Consider the following 20622-nt stretch of genomic DNA (forward strand, 5'->3'; position numbering starts at 1 on the left):
TTCCTTTCAGTCCATTTAAAGCTAAACATCAAATTGTAAACCAGTCCAGAGGAGTCAGTGGAACTTGATTTGACTCAAGTGGTTATGTTATCTGGCTCATTACAGGGTACAGCATCTCTCTGCATCTTCCTCTGCATGGTGATACCAAACTCAGGATCTCCGATTCATTTTCATTTCCTCGTGATCCATCATCTAGTGACACAAGCTGTGACTGGTTATTAGAACATACCTGTCACCTTCACAGGGGAGAATCTTCGGCCAAGAAAAATATTCTTAAATCATATGCATGGTTTATATATGGGAGACTTGCTTCACTGGTTTTCTTCAGTTACCCTTTCTTGACTGTAACCCTCACTTTGCTTTGAAGTTTCTGTTCATGGTAGCAGAATTGCAGCAATTCTTCACCAGCTTTGAATAAAGCTTGATGTGTTTTCTTGAATCAGGCCATTGGTGGTTCCTCTGAAGGCAGCTGCTCTTTTGTATGGGGTGGTTGTTGGCAGGTCCTGGCGGAGTGAGAGGTGTGGCTGTGTCAGGGGGAGCCCTGCCTCTGTGGGAGCGCTCCATGTGAGCAGCAAGCGGCACAGTGATCTCACTGAGAAGTGCTGGAGCTCCTGCACCTGCCTGGGTGCGTGGAGCTCTGTCATTGCTTTGCTGCCTCTGCCACTGTGGAGTTTGTTTCATGGAGAGAGTTCCTTCAGCCACTCTCTGTGTGCAGCTCCCTAAGACTCATCTCCACATAATACAGTTGTGTCATTTTGTTTGGATTTTCTCCTGTGTGGATATGCTTGAAGAAAGTCACTGAAATAAAGGTTTTGCTGCTTACTGCAGCTGTTTGAGAGATGCTGCTTACCTGTGTGACCACTGTCTGTCACTATCCCAGTCTCTTAGTCCTTTAGGTGTAGCAGGGAATAAAACTGACAGTCCCAGGTGTGTCCTTACATAAATTGAAATAAACATGCCCTTATTCAGGTGTGTTCAGGGTAAGAATCTGTTCTTCAGAGCTGAAGAAACATGTAGGTGTGGACCATGCACGTGAACACCTGTTAACAGTTAATAATGCTGCCTTTTAATATGAAACATATTCTACTACTGCTTTGGTGTTGTAGGGCTAGTTTTAGCAAAGAAAATTGTTCAGTAAAGCATTCTCTGGTGGGTGGGTTGCTACAGCAACAGTCTTGTAAGGGTTCTGATAAAGATTGAAAAGTAAGGTCTGAACCTTACCTGTGGTTGTATATTTTCTACAGTTTAAATCACAGGTATAGTACATATTTTTATTGTACAGGTCAAGATTATTCCACTTTTAGAGGATTCTTGACTGTATAACCTGCTGCTAAAATAAAAGGCCTGTTTCAGTCTCAAAGAGCAAAACTTTTGCTGCTGTGCTCAGAATACAGTACTTGGCTTGATTAACAAGCATGTTCCCGACTAGGGAGATAAATAACTTAATGAGGCCCAGGGCTGGGGGTAAAATTCTTTCTTTTTATGGTTGTAAGCAGAGCACAACACTGATTCGTTAAGCAAAGCAGAATGAATTTAATTTTCTTTGTATAATGGCAGTGCTGTATAGTCTAGAGACATCCAGACAAGGAAATCTGTCATGCTAACGAATATTTTTGAAGGGTGTGGTGGGTGTAAATGCTTAATATAGTTCACATAATGGCTTGAAAGAGGCTGATATATATATATATGAGATAAAAATAGCACTATTTAATGCTGAAATTAGTGCCACTGTGTTATAGTACAAACTTCTTCCTCTTTACAGTGTGTTTGCCACTTTAAAAAGATGGTAGTAACAGGTCACCAACACACTGAATACTTTTTGTTAGATGGTGTATTCTGAGAATTTGCCAATCTGTTGATTATATATATTTTGACTAACTGCTAATGAACTTCATATCTTCAAAATGAGATTTGATTTACTTCAGTTTATTCTCAATAATCTGAATGTAGATTGTAGTGGTCTTTGTTGGACTGTCATAGTTTCTGCCAGTGCTTTTATAATTCTTCTCTCATCCAGTTTTCTGGTATTAATGACTACATGGTATTTCTGCAAAGTTTCTATTGGTTTTATTCTCCATGCAGGGAGACTTCCTGCATGGTTGTGTCATAATGGGTCAGCAGCCTTTGGTATCTCCCCATGTACAGACTGGATGGTGGTCCTGCCTAGCTGGTGGTTCTTTGGCATGCTGACCACCCACCATGAGACTTGAGATCTCCTGATCCTGTTGCTACAGGTCTCAGCTCTCAGTGGTCCCTTGCCATGTTATGAATCAGTGTCTCTCTGCTGAGCCGGACGGTTTCTTCCTTAGGTTCTCATATTTGCAATGGCAGCTGAGAATATTCTTGATACTCTTCAGTCACATTTCTTAGATGACCAATTGTTTAGTTATATCTTCCTGCCTCCTTCTTTTTTCTTACCCTTTCTTCTTACTTCTTTTCCTCAACACTTTGAGACAGCTCCAGGATATGTTTCTTGGCTTGGTTGCAAAGTTGGAAATGTCCTTAATTTACTAAAGCTTACATTAATCTTGCTGTTTGCTGTGGTCTTTTGAAGAGGAGATGAGTAAAAGTAGTGTTACTGCCTTGGTCTTATATGTTAGCTACTACTTGGGAGGTTGGTTATTGTTGTGGTTTGGTTTGGGGTTTTTTAATATATATTTAGTCTGAAAAGAGAGGTAAATTGTTCAAATTAATCAGAAAGGGAAGGAATTCTATATGACAGTGTTAGTTTTAACTATTTATCACCAATTACAAAGCTAATTGTCTGACTTAAGTAGCATTCCAAACTAATGCAAAGAATTTTCCTAGCATGTCTGTGAATCAGTATGAACAGTAAACTGTGCTGAATTTCAGATTAGCATGTTTGTCCCTCTTTTATTCAGTCTCACCAGCAACTTGTTTTCACATTTTCCCTTTACAGGGAAAATTGTCTTTTAAGCAAGTGTGAAATCGGTTAAGCTGTAATACTCTTTCAACAAAAAGCACTTGTGGGGTGTTTTCTCCAGTACAAAATGCAAGTCATTCCAAAGCGCTTAAAAGAAGAAAAAGTTTACTCCAAAAGGAAAAATAATTATATGACTGTGCTTTTTATTTTAAATTTTCTGCAAGTACTATACCATGAAAGGTGCATTATTGATTGCTCTAGTGAATTCTTAACAAGGAACAACATCAGTATGAGGAGAGAGGGTCACTTTACAGGTCCTTGGCTTTCATGTGAACTGAAGCTTATGCTATTCACTCTTTTAAGGTGACTGCTTATATCAGCTAGACAAGGGGAAGAAGTTATTGCCTTTTCTATCCAAAACACTGCTCCAAGACCCAAAACCTGAAGAATATAAAGTATACTTTCCGGGACTGTTTTTTGTTCAGCTTTGCTGTTTTGCCACTAGCATCCTTAAACGTCACATATGACCAGTCAGTAATGGAAATCACAGTACTTCTGCTTATGAGAGTATTAGGACAAAGGGAGACTTTTTGCTGGAGTTTCTTTCAAGATTCTTTCAAGGCAACTGCTTTGTTCTGATCTGATTATTCTAGTGCATTGAGCAAAATTGCCAAGTGGTGCTGAAATACTGTTTGCTAATATTCTTAGCTTGTTTATCTAGTCCTCCTCTGTTCTTTCTTACGTGCTTTGTCTCTGTTTTGCTCTTCCATCTTTTCTCTGCAGTGATCTGTGGTGCTTTTTTGCTGCTCTTAGGAGAGCATCAAATTGGGTGTTACAGTAAAACAGACACCATATTCCAGTCAGGTTAAGGGTTCCAGTAGGAAGCACTCGATGCTCAGAAGCATCTTCTGCTGCAGGAGAGGGATAGAGTAACTTCTTTACATATTGATTGTGTGGTAAGATTGCCTTTAAAACCAAACCAGGCTTTAGTGAAGCACTTTGCCAAAACTTGCATATTTCTTACTTTTTATGTCCTTGAATGAGATACATTTGGGCTTTTGTTTTGGGTGAATGATATATAATGTGGTGATGGTATTGTAATTGCAAATGACCATATGAAACAGATTTCTGAAAAAAAAATCTGTTCAGTGTAGTTGACATTTTTTTATTGAGAGGATTTATTTGGATATTAAAATATAAGAATTTTAAGTATGTTCTTAACATTACCACTGGCTAAGGCAGTACAGACAGAGGATGCTGAATGTAACTTAAGCTTAGCGTTTTAGCTAAACTAGATTTGAATACAGGAATAAGCCTAGTTTTGTTTTGTCTTGTTTTTTTGATATGATGGCTTGCATTTCTAAAATAGTTAACATTGGTTTTCTTACTTTCTGATACATAGATTTGCACCAAGTTCTCTTTTATCATTTGAGTTGCATTGTATCCCAAATATAGCAAATTCTTTTAGATAGTTGTACTAATATGTTAGAAATTAAACAAATTTTCAACATTTGTTGTTAAATGAGTTGAGAACCACTTTATTCTGTTTCTTATTTAGGTATGTGGGAAACTGTCACAGAAGAGCTTTGTTGCTCAGAGGGCTCTGATTTTCCTTACCAGAACAAACCTTGTCAGAATTGAAAAAACGTTGTCAAAATTAGTTTAATTACAGCTGACCTTAAAAAAAAAAAAGAGAACTGTGACTTTTGCTAAATGTCCTTGACACAATGAGCTGTGTGACATGCTTTCACACTGACAAATCTGATTTCCTTTTGTGCAGACAAGGGGATAATGGCAGATGTTTTTCTGCCAGAGATCAGCAGGTCCAATATTTCATCTCCCGTAGTATTCTTATAAACAAATCTATGAAGTAGTCCACTGCCTGAAGTGTGGGTCCCAAAAACACTTACTAATACAAAGTCCAGATGGCAGCCAGCTGCTTGTGGCTTCCTGTCAAAGCTCAATACTGGAGCCAATAGTCTCTTAACTTCTTTACTAGTAACTGAATGAAGGGACAGAGCATATCTTTAGCACTTTTGTGGATGATAGTATTTGGTGGGAGCAAGCAAGGTAAGAGAGAGGTCAGTGAGGCTGTTGGGAGGGAGCTCAGCATCCAGGGGGAATGCACTGACACATAGTGGCTAAGGTGAGCACGAAGCTGGGGGGTGGGAGGGAGTGTAGCCCATGCGCCAGTAGAGGCTTGGGAGCAGCTCTGGGCAGCAGCCCAGCTGTTCTCCTGAGCAGCTCCAGTGCGCCCTGGCTGAGCACTTGCTACACTCTCAGCTGTGCTAGCACCAGTTGGAGGGGGAGTAACCCCTCTGTTGAGAACCTGTGGGACTGTTTCTCTGGATACTGCTGGAGGAAAATCTTAGTAAATGGTATTCTAAACACTCAGAAACAGGTTGCCTGTAAAGGCTATAGAGTCTCTGCTCTTCAGGATACACACAGCTCCATCAACATATTCCTCCAAGCTATATATCATAATGGCCCTGCTTTTGGCAGGGCGTCAGACAGCCAAAACTGCTCTCTCTTATTCTCAGCTTTCTGCGTGTTATGCCCCTCAAGAAGCAAACAGCACAGTTGGTCATTGTAATATGACAGAGTCCGTGCAACCTTGGTGTAGGGATTAGTTTGCAATCCATCAAGTTACCCTAGGTGTGACAGCAGAGATCCATGGGGTATGTGGTTGGGATGATGACTTTGCCTAAGTGTGTCTGAGTCCCCTGGCATTGACTGAAATGAATAGAAGTCCTCTGCACTTTGGTTGCTGATGTTTATTTCATCACTTTCATGAGTTTTAGTTTGAAATCACGATTTGTAGGTATTCATGTAGCAAGTAGGAAACCACTTTTTTTGCTAATGAGATTTTGATGTACAGATGGTATCTTTAAAATGCATAGAACATATTCCTTTCAGAGCCTCTGAAAAGCAATGTCCTGAAGATATCTGTATCTTCAAGGTGGCAAGGCAGGGGGAAAACAAAACTGTTCCTGGAAGTAGAAAATTAAAATAAAGACTTAAAACTTTCAAGTTTACTTGCTTTAGAAGCTGAATTGTAGAGATGAATGTCTAAAAATGAGTTTTCAGTCCCTTAACTATGATATGCTCTTCAGATTTCTATTTGGAAAATAGGAATGTAAAATGAATCATTTGATGTTACCACAGGGAGAAAGTGTCAGTCATAACGTCTTTATATGATCAGAGAATGATTGTGTGTGGAGTCTTAAGTGTCAGTTGTTAATGAAATAGTAAATTTTAAGGAAAAAAAACATGCTTTGAGAATATGTAATTCATATTAAGGAGATCTACTAGTGAGAAATTTAAAACTTTAAACTTATATTTGTTGCTGATTTTTGGATTTTATTTTCCTTTTCCTAACTAGACTTTGTTGGAATATGCGGAAAAGTGGAAGACATCGGAAGATCCTCTGCCTCTGTTGGAGGTGTACACGGTGGCTATCCGAAGTTATGTTAAAGCACGACCTTACCTTACCTCTGAGTGTGAAAACGTTGCCTTTGTGCTGGAACGTTTAGCACTGTGAGTATGGTGTTCTGGTTACTGAAACCAGTCTGTATGGTGTTAACTTTTCATTGCCTAAATGTTTTCCCAATCCAGTTATGAGCACCTACCTTCCTCATGCTGGATGCTGTATGTGAGGGAGAATATCTGGTTGCTGGAATTAAGGCAAGAAGGATTCCTGACCTAGGGCAAGCCAACATTCCTGGCTTGAAACACTTTGCTATTATTGATTTCCATACAATCTGAAAGGGCATCAGTTTGCACAGGCTTTTACAGAGTTGGATTCAATGATGTTTTTTTTTTTATAGTGTCTTTTAGAGAGCTTGCTTTTACAGTTTCTGCAAGAGTGTTCATGGCCTCTTTTTCTTTATGTGTTCAAAAAAGCAAACTGTTTTGTGGCTAGTGTTTCAAACAACTATTTTGATATTGGAATAAAGAATTGTTGATTATACAATTTCAATGTCAAAAATTTCCTCAAATAATTCCTTTTTGACTTCTAGAAGCTGTATTGAACTTCTACTGTGTCTGCCTCTGGACTTACCTGAAAATAAATGGGAAGAATTTCAGGCTTTTGTACAGGTGAGTTTAATTCATAAAATAAAGAAAATAGCTTTTCAGAATGGTTTGGAAACCATAGGGGATATTAAGTATGTAGCCTGTCTGTAAGGAGCAAGGCCTTCAGCTGGAAATCCTGTATACTCTGCAGTAATTGCTGAAGGTAATATCATCTGTCTGCATGCAGCAGCTGTGGAGAAAAAAAATAGCTATAGATTATTGAAATAAGATTCATGTTTTAAAATACAGTTGACTATTAACACTTTTAGAAATTAAATATTATCATATAAGTCATTCGGTACTATATATGGTTGTATGTTTGAAACCTATGAACTTCAGTTGATACTGAAGGGTTTTAAATCTCTCACAGGACACTGGCTGGTTAAGGTTTGAGCAGTGCATTAAAGGAGGGTGTTGGAACAAGTTCTGCTTCTCAGTATTTATCAGAAATATGTAGTGGGAGGTCCAGCATACAGTTTTTAAAAAAAAGGAAAGTGGGGGAGGGGGAGAAAAGGATAATAATGAAAAGACCAGATACAGTTACCTCTGGATTCTGAGCCTAAATGACATGGGAAGATAAAAGGCTGATTATTTTAGAGTGAATTCTGACTAGCAATTGCCTTATATAAATCAATTCTGAAGAAATGTGTTTGATGCTGAGGAGAGTTCCACAGCCTTGAGAGCAGGTGGAAAAGTAAAAGAAAAATGAGCCATTTCTTGGCTCATTTATTTTTAAAGGACCAGTGTAAGTTGTGCATTGCTAGTTAAGCCACAGATTTTTGCAGGTATTTGTTTTGCTTCCAAATGTACATCTGCTCACAGAATTTATTCCACTATATAAATGCCATGGAAGATATTTTAAGTGATTTTAAGACTCCAGCCTGTTTATTCATATTTGCATAGAACTATGCTGTGAGATCTTAACAGCTAAAATCTTTCGACATTATAAAAATATTTTTTTCACTGTCTCCAATACATAGAAAGTGAGCTGCTGAAGAGCTTGAGAAGATAAAGTTTAGGCACCTGGTACCAGAACAATATGTGGACTAGAGAAATTGCTCATCCATTCTTAAGAGAGGCCTATTTCAAAATTTAGTTTCAGAAATTTCAGAAGTAGCCCTGTTAATAAATCTCAAGGTGAGTTTGAAGCACTCAGTTGTTTTGGTTTCTCAGCTTATATCTCAGGCAACAGAGGCAGAAGTAAAACCTATATAGGCTGAAGGTTAAGGTTGTTTTGTTATACCTGTAACTCTATCTGGTAAGGCATTAATGTGGTAACATAAGGTACAAAGGAGTATGAAAGACACATTATTTATGTCTTTTTAAAACAATACCTTGTTTTGTAAAATACATTATTCAGGTGGCTCATAAAAACTTGATGGAAAATGGCAGCCAAGAACTGCACATTTTAACAACACTTACACAAGAGAAGGGAGTGTGGAAGAACCCAGTATTGTGTGGTATTCTGTCCCAGGAACAGTTGGACCCAGATAAAGGTAAAATTTAGAGTTATTTACTTCAATTTTATGGTATTTTGAAATATTATTATGATCAACGGAAGTTTTTTGTTCAATACAGTTTGTGGTAATTTATAAGCTATATAAATAAATATGTATGTAGCATTTTCTGAACTATTAAGATAGTATGTTCATGGTAACATACAAATAATTTAATGTTGGTATTTTGCATAAAACATAATCATGCCCCAAATTCTTTTGCCATTTTCTTTATAAGCCATGTGAAGGGAGTTTACATACAGGCTAATTTATGATGGGGTAAGTTCAATACTAATATGCAAAATTTATTTGACATAAACCCAAAAAATAAAAACTTCATGTATGTTTTTAAATGAGAATGTCATTTATTGAGTTATGAAATGCCAAGAGGACCTTTACTGAAGTTCATTTAGAGCTGAGTTCTGAGAATGGCTAACAGTAGTTGCATAGGGAAGAGTATATGATCAGCAGAGGCTTACAAGGATAGTGCCCCGATACGTTATTTTTGGTTTGGTCACTGCAATTCAGAAGTGGTATCCTTTTGTGAATAAATCTTAGTTGTTTTTTTGATTCTTTGCCTAAATGGTTTTAGAATCTGTATAAAGCACCATGCATAAGTATCTATGGAAAAGTTGCACAGTCCTTACATCAAGTGAAGTAGTTCCTCTTAGTGTCTGCCTCCTTTTAGCCTCGTGCCTGTTTTTTTCATATGATATTTTCTATCTATTAACAAGGTAACTTTTCTCACATCTTTTAATGAATGCATCAAAAGACCTGATTCGATAGACTGCTATCATGTCTCATCTTCTCTCTTCTGTAGTGTCTTACATGTCTTCCAAATTTACTGTCCCATTCCTTGTATGGAGAACTAAAGGTTTATTCAGCAGCCAGTATGATTTTCTGCTTTCTGCCACATTCCTTTCATAATATTTAATAATAATAATAATACTTTGATAACATTAGCCTTGCTGCTTGACTGAACATTGAACCAATGTTTTCTTAAATCAGAATTAAGACATTTTTTTGAGGACTAGTACCTATTTCAGTGTTAGCTTTTTCCCCTATCATGCCTGTATGTACATTTAGGCTTGTGTTTTTTCCTCCATGAAAACAATTTTGGGAGTTTTGTCAACATTTTAATTTCATCTGTTATGCTGTGTTATGGACTGTTGGCATGTTTTTACTACCCTGCTTTTGTCAGCATATTTTGTCATGGTTCTTTGCCCTTTTACAAATGTTTATAATTGTGCTGGACAAAGCCTGTCCCTGGTACAGATCCTACAGAAACCCACTGAGAGTTTGTTTGGAGTTTTTTTTTTCCTTTTTCCATTAACTGATAATTTATCTGTACAAGGCTCTTCTTTTTACTGCTAAGAGAGCTTGGTATCTTTAGGGATTTGATGGACTTCTTTTAGTGCTTTTAGAAAATAAGTTGGATCTCCTTTTATTCCAATTACCACAGCTCCCTTGGATAAGTCCAGTAAATATATAATATGATTTTCAATTTATTTTTTTTCCAGAAGTTGGGCATACTCTTCCACAAGATTTGCATTTTGTTGCTTCTTTTAGTTACTTATTATACACCTAATACAGTCTTTGGATTAGTATGTAGTCCTCAGAGTCCCACAGAGTACTCCTTTACTAGCTTCCTCTCTACCACACTGCTGCCATTGTAACCTGTAAGGTATGGGTAAGAGGGAGGTTTAATTAATATTTAATTGCCTTGCATTTGAGTCTTTCTAAGACCCTGCTCATGAGTTCGGTATTGGATGAGGAGGACACAGAGCAGTAAGAAAGATTGTGACCATGGACTTCAGGAGAGCTAACTTTACCATCTTTAGGGATTTCTTGTAAGAGTCCCATGGGAACAGGTCCTGCACTGCTATCAGGCATTGCATTGCATTTGCATGGTGACTGGACCTGCTATTACTTCAGGTTTCATCTGCATGACTTTTTTTTCCTCAAGATTGCATATGATATACAAGAAACACTTGTATTTGGAGAGAGGAATTTTCTACATTTCTCTACTTCATTAATTGCTTACAGAAGGAAGCCTTAGTAAAGTTGTCTTAATTTTCTCACATCATAGTGGGTCTTTTGTCTTACTGGCCTCCTTCTGAACTACAGATAGCTTAATGTGAGATCAGGACTGATACTAATCTAGAATTGAAACTGGTCTGAATTAATGACAACTGAAAATTAGGTTTCCTGAGGTCATGTGGCTGTCTGTGTAGCCTTATTGCTCAGTGTGCTGAAGACTGAAAGTTGAAGTACACCACAGTGTTTAAGGTTATGCCATAGCCTATGCAGCGTTAAAACACTGCACTTCCATCCTCAATTTCTGTCAGTGTGGCTTGTGCTCTTTAGCATGAACTTTTCCATCCTTGAGGTTATTTTCTTGTAGTGATGGTATAATCCTTCAAAACTGTCATTGGTATCTCCTCTGCTGATACTGAGGGTGAGTGGAGGAACTGTCTAGAGGAAAAGGATCTTTGATAACCTTATGAAAAGCCAGGCTGCTGCTGCTTTTTTGCTGTCTAATTCCAATTATCCTTAGAATTTAAACCTGGATGCCAGGAGTTGGGTTCTGGAATTTTTCATAAGTTTAAATGTAGTAGGGAGGCATCTAAAGAATATCTCACTGAAAGGAGAATCTGGATACAACCATCACTATCCAGAGATTGTCAAGGTGGATAACAGGCAGAATGTAACAGCCAACGTGGATCTATTTTCAGTAGTTAGAGCACCTGTCACCAGAAACTGAATGATACAAGTAGCCTCAGTTTTGAGAGAAGGAAAACGTGTTTTCATCCTGGGTATATTCAAAGCAGCCACCTGGAACTTCTTGTACCCTTTCTCTAGACACTGTGCCACCACAGAGGCATCTAGGATTGATGCTGCATTCAGCAGAATTGTGCTGAGATGTTTGCATGAAGGATTCTGAATCCCAACTCCTGGTTGATATGGAAAGCATCAAGTCAGTTCAGAGTCACCCATAGTGTGAATGCATATGTGGACTAAGATGATGGAGAAGGTGTCATGGCTCAACCCCAGCCAGCAGCAAAGCCCCACTCAGCCACTCTTTCATTCCCCCACCAGCAGCACTGGGGAGAGAATAGAAAGGGAAAGGTAGAAATCTCATAAGCTGAGATAAAGACAGTTCCGTAGGGAAAGCAGAAGCCATGTACACAAGCAAAGCAAGGAATGAATTCCCTGCTTCCCATGGGCAGGTGGGTGTTCAGCCATGCCCAGGAGAGCAGGGCCCCATCACCCCTCAGGGTCACTTGGGAACACAAACGCCATCGCTGCAAACGTCCTCCCCTTCCTCCTGCCTTATGTACCGAGCGTGATGTTCCATGGTCTGGAATGTCCCTGTGGTCAGTGGGGTCACCTGTCCGGGTCACCTGTGTCTCCTCCCAGGCTCCCCCAGCCTGGCAGCACAGAAATCAGGAAAGGCCTTGGCTCTGTGTAAGCCCTGCCCAGCAATAACAAAAGCATCTCCACATCATCATCGCTGTGTTCACAAATCCAAAACACAGCCCTGTACCAGCCACTGTGAAGAAAATTAACCATACCCCAGCCAAAGCCAGTACATTGTTTCCTGACTAGCAGCTGAAGTTCTTGGAGATGGATTGTCCATGTGTATATTCACCTCCTGGCTTCATCCTCCCTGGCTAAAGCAAGGCTGATAAGACATAAAGGTGGTGGATTAATCTGTACCTATGCTACATCTGACGAGGGGTCTGGTAGTAGGATTATGAGTGCTTTGTAAGGCAAATATTCTTTGTGCTCTTAAGTCAGCTAAAACATGGCATTAATCTGGACTGTCTTCCACAGAGAACCTGTTAGTGCCTGGAGCTTATTTGTGCTCTCATGTGCCGCTAATCTGTGGATTACATTTTCTCTGCTTTAGTCCATGTATGGTACGAGCAATACCTGTAGTAAAAGTTCATATCCATCTTGTGAACTTGGCATGGAATCACTTGGTAGTAGGGCCTGATATGCCAGCTATGGAATTCAAGGGAATCAGAGGGAAACTGCCTAAAAGGTTAGATCCCAGTCTATCCAAATTAATTTGCTAGACTTAGTAGATTGTAGTACCACCTGTCAGATGCTATCTGCACATCTTCATTTTCCCTCATGTTCTGCAATTTTATATGAATTTTGCACGTCTTGCACAAACATGTTTGTGAATTTTAATGGAGGAGAGAGCATTGCAGAAAAATTACATTCAGTATTTTTCCAATAATTGTTCCCATTGAATATGTCAGGGTTTACACTCTTAAAGGTTAAGTGATTTTTTTCTAGAAAAGCACTTGTGTCTCAAAGCCTTTTTATAAATTACTATTGGTATTGTAGGCTAGCAATTTGTCCACAATAACTTTTGAAATTTACATTGTACAGTAACATGTATTTATCAAATATTTGAAAATAAACAAAACCTTCCTCAGTAACCTCAAAATCTTATCCTTAAGACTGTTCCCCACCGTAAACTTAGTCCTGTAACCCCTGCACTGTTTTTTTTTCTTGAAATGTCTCCTTTAGTTCAGTTACAAAACAAATGTATTAAAATTCATGTTTTGAATAGCTTTCAGATGTTAAACTTAATGATTATAATCACTGGGATTGGAATAAAGGCTTAAGAGCTAATATGTAACTGGTAACCCTGAGGTCTTCCTGTGTTTTGTTGAGAAGATAACAGAAAATGTGCTGATGCTTATGCAAGGTAGGCTGGCTGATGCAGTAAACACTAAAGGAAGGGGATTATTGAGAACTAGCAGATAGAATGTAATGTTTACAATATTAAATGCAGCAATTATAGTAATAAATCGGAGTGAAACATCTTGGATTACCAGTATATCTTAAAGTCTAAGGTCTTCCTGTATCTTGTTACAGAAATAAGGTGAAATGTTCCAATGTTATTCCCGACAGACTGTCCAGGACTAAACGTTGTGGGCGAAGGGATTATTGGTACCTGGTGGAGGAAGAGCAAGGCTAGGCTATTGAATGTGGTTAGTCACAGGGTCATTTGTGGGTTGGCAGGAGTGTGAATGTCTTTTATAATGCATTTGTAATGACATTAAAGGAACATTTATCTGCTGCTTAGAATGTCCTCTAATAAATACAAAAACAAACGTTTACCCATTGTCTGTTAGTGTGCTCTGGTTTTCCTTTGTTACTGCATACATGCAAATCTGGTCATAGCTTCATTGCCACGGGGAAGGGAAGAAGGAGCTCATTTGATTTGAATATTCTTACGCATCAGTTAGCCATTGCTGATCATCTGTGGCGGGGTACAAGGGTATGGACAAATAACTAAGAAGTTGGTTGAAATGATAATCCAACCATAAATCTGAAAATGCCTGAAAGATAATGATGGGGTTTAACAGGCCTGATTTCTGTAAAAGGCAACATTTTCTGCCTGAAAGTCTTGTGCATTAAAGTGGTAAAGAAAATGGTTGACCTGATTCTGGTTTCAAGATAGACTTTTAGTAATGTTCCATATAAGCAGCTAGAAGAAGGAGAAATCCTGAAATGAAGACAGTAGTGAATCAAACTAAATAGTATGGAGAGAAGCAAAGAATGAGATGAGCTTTTTTGTTAATTAAACCATGTTTTGTGTTCTGCTAGTTCAAGTATTACAGAGAGAATTAATTTTTTAGATGTTGAAAGTACTTATTTCATCAAATCAAAACAGGATTTGGAAAGTCAAGAAAATATAAATTAAGTGAATGGACAACATGATTTAGGTGAAATTCAGGATTAGGAAATTAAAAGGTATATGACAGTTCCTATCAAAATGTATCAGAAAGTGAGCACTGCAGAGGACCAGAAGGTTTTGGGACTACTCAAAGGCTGGAAAAAATCTCATTCAGAAATGATCAAGATTTTACTCCTAATACTGAAAGCATATCATGAATGTGCTAGTTTTCACAAAAGAAACAAAAATCAGTAGAAAAAGTCTGCTGGTTTTAAAAGATGTGAGAATGTGTTATGAAATTGAAGTGAGGGCAATTGAAAACCAAGGGGTTTTTTATGCAGTATATATCTACCTTGTGAAAACAGGGAGGGCATGATGTCAAAAGGATTAGAGAAAAGTGATTGTCTATGTGTCTAGTTTTAATAATTGACTCTAAATGTTCTAGAGGTAGTACTAAACCACATGCTTCAAAGCCAAAGCAATTTTGATCTTGAAGATCTGGATGAGACTCAAGATATATATTGAAGATTCAGAACATTAACCCGTGTTCCCCTTTTTGTAGAATTTTTATGCCTTCTATTGAGCACCTAGAGTTGGACTGTTAGTGTAGACTACAGAGTTTGACTCTGGTGGGAGCATGTTTGAAAAATCCAGTTCAGTACCTATCTCTTTTGAGTTTTAGACTATGCACAGTCAAATGTATGCAAGATATGCCAATTTTTCAAATAAGGAAAATTCTTTGGTTGAAGAACCATAAAGTGTTTGACTGTATTCTGTGTCTATAATATGAAACATTTCACACCAATAAAAACAGGTTCAGAAACTTTTGTACTTATCACATATATCCTTCAATAGCAAGATCTTTAAAAGGCAACGTTAGCAAAGGCATAGCACAAGTGTACAGAGGATGTGAGAGTAGTGGCGCTTTGTGTTGTCTTTCTGTAGAACTATAATTAAATGGTATCTAAATATTTTAATATTTATATGATCTCTAAGTCTGTTTTGTGTGCAGCTGTTTAGCCAAGAAATTAGAATGAATTAAAACCTGCAAGTATATAAAAGGTCTGTGACAGGGAATCTTTATGATAAAAAGTGCAGTTCGCTGAGAAGCTTTTCTCTCATCTTTGCTTCGTATCTTTTGTATATCTGTTTTGATTTGTGTAAATTATAGGGTCAACCATGATGAGTAAGTGCAGTCCGTTAACTCTGTAACATGCATGTAATGTTTTGGCTTTTTTTTTTTTTTTTTTTTTTTTTTTTTTTTTTTTGAAGTGAATGAATTTTTAGTGTCAGAAGGCCCTGTCCTGCTGGATATGCGTATTAAGCACCTAATGAAAACAAAGCAATTAACGCAAGCTACTGCCCTGGCAAAACTCTGCTCTGACCATCCAGAAATCAGTGGGAAAGGCAATTTCAAACAAACCTACCTGGTCTGTCTTTGTTCAGGATCACCAAATGAAAGGCTAATGGAAGAAGTAAGTAAATAATAAAGAACTTTTTTTCTTAGACTTATTTCTTTAGTGGTAGTAAAGTCACTAATCATAAGCTGGTGTTCTTATAAAATAGCTTTTTCTTTTAAAATATGATCTAAAATAGTTTTGGTATTTTTTTCTTTTCATTCAAGTCACTTCTAAGCTGAGTAATGACTCAAAACACTCATGGAAGTGTATTATTAAGTCATTAATGGGCATTTTCTGGCTGTGCCATAATTTTGTGCTTGATTTTGCTTAAAGTATTTTAAAACTCTGCCTCAGACCTCCTTAGTAAAGTGAAGTTAATAATTTTCCCACTCTTATTACTTGCACTATATTGGGTTTTGTGTATTCCTAGTACATAGAATGGGGCCCTTTAGATGCTGCCTGCAGTTCAGAGAATAAATGTAACTTCACCCAAATTCCTGGGTGCAATTGAAGGTGAAATCAGATCTTTGATCTGGTTTGTAATATAAAATCCTTCTAATTTAAATACAGAAGTCAGAGAGGAGATGACAGCTTTGCTCTTTTGCATTCTTTTAGGTGGCATCTTCATTTCTCACTCCAAAGTTTTAGCTGAGCCTTTTTCGTTCTTGAAGGAAAACGAACTGCAAATGTCACTTTTCTTGTCTGCCGGTGTCTCTGCTGTCTTTTTGTTGCTGTCATCTTTTTATGTTAAATATTAAGCATATTGCAATTGAACCTAAAGGGATAAGAGTTGTGCACTGATTAGAACTGGAAAACTTTCCTGCCCTAGATACAGATGAAATTCTAAGATGACAGTTTCTCACTGAGCGTGTTCTTCAGATACTCAGTGGAATTGGATCAGTCTTGCTCTCCTCCCAGCTCTGGCTGCTGCAGACCCTGTCAGAACAGGCTCAGGAGGGGCTGTGACAGGGCTGTGCAATCTTACTTTTGTTTGCTGGAGACATGCAATGGAACTTTGAATTTATGACCCTGCAGACAGGCTTCCTTCATTACTCAGCCCCAACACAGAACAGGCTGGTTCAGTGAATGAACTGTGAATGCCCTGGACAAAAGGAATGGGTTAGCTTTGTTTCTTTGGATGCCATAACATACAAGTTCATAATGGGTTATCAGAGAGAACCTAATCCAGGTATTTCTGAGTTTTGGATTGCTTAGATTAGCAGCTTTGGCTAACTGTTTGCAGTATTGCTAACAGTTTTGGAAAGATCATGTCTTACTAAGAAAAGGCAGATAAGCTTTAACATGTCAGAGTGGACTTAAAAACTGAGAAGGACTGTCATTTTTGTAGTGTGAGACAGCAAGAAAATAGTAAAAAAAGGTGCAAAAAAGTATATTATTGGTGTGGAAATTTTTATATCCATTCAGACTAGGTAGGAAAGTAACATTTAAGCAAGTTTTCAGCATGGTTTCCTAATAGTTTCCTTCAATAATGTGAAGAATTCAGACCTGCAGTATGTGAAATGCTAGACTGACAAACTTGATGTAGAAATCTTTGTTAGAAACAGGGTCCCTTAGGAAGTGTGACAGGCTGGAAAAGCTTTTAATGAAGTTCCCTTATTATAAGTTCGGTTTGCTGTATTGTTCTCTAAGCTTTTAATTGATAGTCCCTGTCCGAGATGGGGCACTGAGCAAAGCAGACCTTCAGTCTAAATTGCTATTACATTTATACTGTTCCATGTTAAGAAATGCAATTTTCTCTAGAGGATGACTTTGAGGTTATTAAACCCCCAGTGACATTCAGTGAAGGGCTATTAGTATATTTACAAAGTGTCCATTTAGAGGTGTGAAAATAAGTAGTTGTACTATTCAAAATTGTAGTTTGATTGCTGGATGCCGTGGTGCCCAATCCAGCTGTGCTGCCGCCTTACCCAGAGTGCCGGACCAGCTGGGTGTTTGGGTGAGCACTTCTGTTTCTTGCTTTGGGTGGTCTTGTGATTTCTCAAGAGAGACTTCCAACAGTGCTGTTGTCATAGTCAAGCTATTCTTCAGCTGCTGGTGTCAAAGAATAAATACCAGCATGTCCTGCCAGATGCATTAATTGATGTAATCAAACCAGTCTGCTGAGAATCAAATTAGACAGTATTGTTACAGCAAGTGCACTGATTCAGTACTGAAATAGCTGTCTAGTAGTACTGGGCAGCTGTGATTTTTCCTTTGATTTGCCATAAAACTAAGTACTTCCATTGATACTTGACAAATAATTTATATTGCACAGACTGTGTAGTGTTCCTCTAGAACAACATTCAGATGACCTGCTTCTTACTGTACAGCTTTCCTTTTCTTCATATCTTTGATTTTTTAAAAAGTACTAGAGCAGTCATGTTAAACCTCAGATTCATTAACCATCCAGCTCATTGTATTAAAGCAGTAGTGACATCACTGACAAATAAACTGGATTAGAATTACAAGTAATTTTCTTTTTTGTGTTAAGCTGCAATTTAAAGTTATAAGTCTTCATATCACTATTACCAGATGTATGTGATATATATGAATAATTAATATACTTTAAAATTCTTAGGTGACTGGGACACTAGGTACAAATAAGTCACGTCTAAGGAAGAAGTTTATGTTCACTCTAATAAGACAGTTTTTCTGGTGGCATAATGAGTTTTGATACTAGAAATATACTGATTTGCTTTCAAGCTCATCTCTATCCAACTATTAAATTAATGTTCTGAATTATTGTCTTGCAAAGGCTAATGTGACTGTGTGATTGAAAATGCAACCACTTTCTGAGTCTTGTTCTTCTCTTTCTTCTCTTCTAGATTGCAGAAGTAGATTGCAAAGATGCACTAGAAATGATCTGTAACCTGGAATCTGATGGAGATGAAAAAAGTGCTCTAATTCTATGTGCAGCATTTCTATCTCGCCAGCTGCAGCAAGGGGAGATGTACTGTGCCTGGTGAGTTTGAATCTTGTTTTCTATCTAAGAACAAAAACTTAGTCTGGGGAAGATACATAAGCCATAGGTTAACTTTCTTTAGGTTGATAAAATCTGTGAGCTAAACAGAAAGGAGATAAGACTCTTGAAAAGCTAGAAAAGAAAATAAATAGATTTTGCAAGATAAGCATTCATTGCAGGAATTTGAAGGGTATCTGTATGATGAGGCAAATACCAATAGCTGGTTAATAATTTTTCCATAAGAAATAAGAAATTTAATAACTGCAGGCAACTGGTCAGCATTGTGTCAGCATTTAATGAGTTAGTACTGTTCTTTCTGTCTGGTAATAACAGTGTTTCTTTTTCTAACAAACTTAGAAAGGAAGAAGTTCTTTACTACTACTGTAACCACAATAATAAGCTAGATGAAGATACTTATTGTTTAGGGCTTGCTTTGTTAATGTGGGAACAAGTAACTGGTCTTTGTTGGCAGATATTTGAGCTGTTAGGGTTTTAATTTCCTTCTGTGAACTCGCAAACCTGTGAAATTCTTGAAGAATTTGCTTTGTCTGTGCATCTCTGTTTTATGTGCAGCAGCAGGAGAAAACTGCTAATGCAGGATTTTGGTTTAAGAGATTCTGCTAAAGTTTAGGGTGTTACAGCATTTCGCAAGGTACCAGGTACTTTTGGCTCTTTGCGCCTGAGGAGGAATCAACAAATAAGATAATGTAGATAGTGTTTGGCTTTAGGGGCTAATTCCTTGCTAAATTACAGTCACATCCAGCTCTTAAAGCAGAGTAGGTTTAGAAAAAGTGTATCTATCACAGAGAAAAGCCAATTTTCTGTAGGTATTAGAGATTACTAAGAGTTCAGAAGCACACAGTTCCAGTCTGTGCATAGTAAACTACTGTACAAGACTTCTTTTTTTCCAAGGCCACATAATGAGTAAATTATGTAGCATAAGTTGTGGTAATACAGGTTTTATTCTGAACTGTCCTTCTGGAATTGAGCCATTGTCAAAATTTGGAAATTTAGATACTTAATAATGTGGATATTTTAATAAAAGATAAGGTGTAAATAAATAAATTTCAGGCTTTTTTCTTTCTCAAAGACAAAATGGAAACTGTTCTTAGCCTTGCATTTCTTGTTTTAAGACTAGTGGTTGCATTGATGGCCCTGAAATATTGTTCTCTTGTTCTAGGGAACTGACTCTTTTCTGGAGTAAACTGCAGCAAAGGGTAGAGCCTTCTATTCAAGTGTATCTAGAGAGATGTCGTCAGCTTTCTGTGTTAACTAAGACTGTTTATCACATTTTCTTCCTGATTAAAGTAATTAATTCAGAGGTAAGGATACTCCTGAAAGAATATTTTTGCCACTTTCAATGGAACAGTAATCAGGAAAATTTATGAAAACTTCTTTGACATCCTGTCTTTCTGTATAATATCAGTTTCAGGGCAATCCTAATTGGTTTTAGGAATGGCCATAGCAACTTCCTTCTGCAGGTAAATTATAAACTTATTCATTTTGAATCATTAAGACTTTGGTTCCTTTGCAAAAAGAGTAGGATTAAGCAGAAAAGCTGGATGCCACAACTGAGATGAAGAAAGAACCAAAGGTGAGGTTATGGCCTCTAGGTTTGTCTGTGTCCTCTAAATGTGATATTTTCTGTAAGGAGGCCCTAACATTCCTCACCATTATTTTCCATATTTGAAAAATTACAGAAAATTGAGAGGACCAGCTTATGAGGAAAGGAAATGAAGGGTGTATGTTAATATATACGAAAAGGAAAATTACAGGATATTAGAAAAAAAAAGAAGAAACTACAAAAAAAACCCCAAAAACTACAACTCAAAATCTTTTGAATTGCCACTTATGAATGCAGTTTATTTTGATAAATGAAATACTTGTCACCTGTGGGCTTAGGTCCAGTGTTGTATTACAACCCTGCTCATCTTTCTCAGCTAACCTTGTCATCTAGTTTTCTTAGTTTCTTTAGTAGCTGCAATATTTAATATTGATAGCTAAATTGAGCTCCTATGAGGATTTCTGTAAATTGGGAAATTAATTCTAAGAATAAAAATTCCTGGGTTTGTTTTTCAGTGTTCTGGTACAGCTAATCATGGGCT

General features: G+C 37.6%; 1 protein-coding gene across 1 annotated transcript in view; it reads left to right on the plus strand.

Annotated features, from left to right (window-relative positions):
- The window catches only part of ZNF292 (zinc finger protein 292), a 49858-nt gene that overhangs the window by 19534 nt on the left and 9702 nt on the right, over positions 1 to 20622 (plus strand). Inside the window, exons 2-7 of the mRNA XM_064707499.1 lie at positions 6267 to 6421; positions 6904 to 6982; positions 8319 to 8454; positions 15428 to 15630; positions 18381 to 18517; positions 19698 to 19839. Coding sequence (XP_064563569.1) covers positions 6267 to 6421; positions 6904 to 6982; positions 8319 to 8454; positions 15428 to 15630; positions 18381 to 18517; positions 19698 to 19839 — 852 coding nt within the window. The remainder of the gene's footprint in view (positions 1 to 6266; positions 6422 to 6903; positions 6983 to 8318; positions 8455 to 15427; positions 15631 to 18380; positions 18518 to 19697; positions 19840 to 20622) is intronic.

The sequence above is a fragment of the Zonotrichia leucophrys genome, chromosome 3 (assembly GCF_028769735.1).
Source record: "Zonotrichia leucophrys gambelii isolate GWCS_2022_RI chromosome 3, RI_Zleu_2.0, whole genome shotgun sequence".
Taxonomy (NCBI): domain Eukaryota; kingdom Metazoa; phylum Chordata; class Aves; order Passeriformes; family Passerellidae; genus Zonotrichia; species Zonotrichia leucophrys.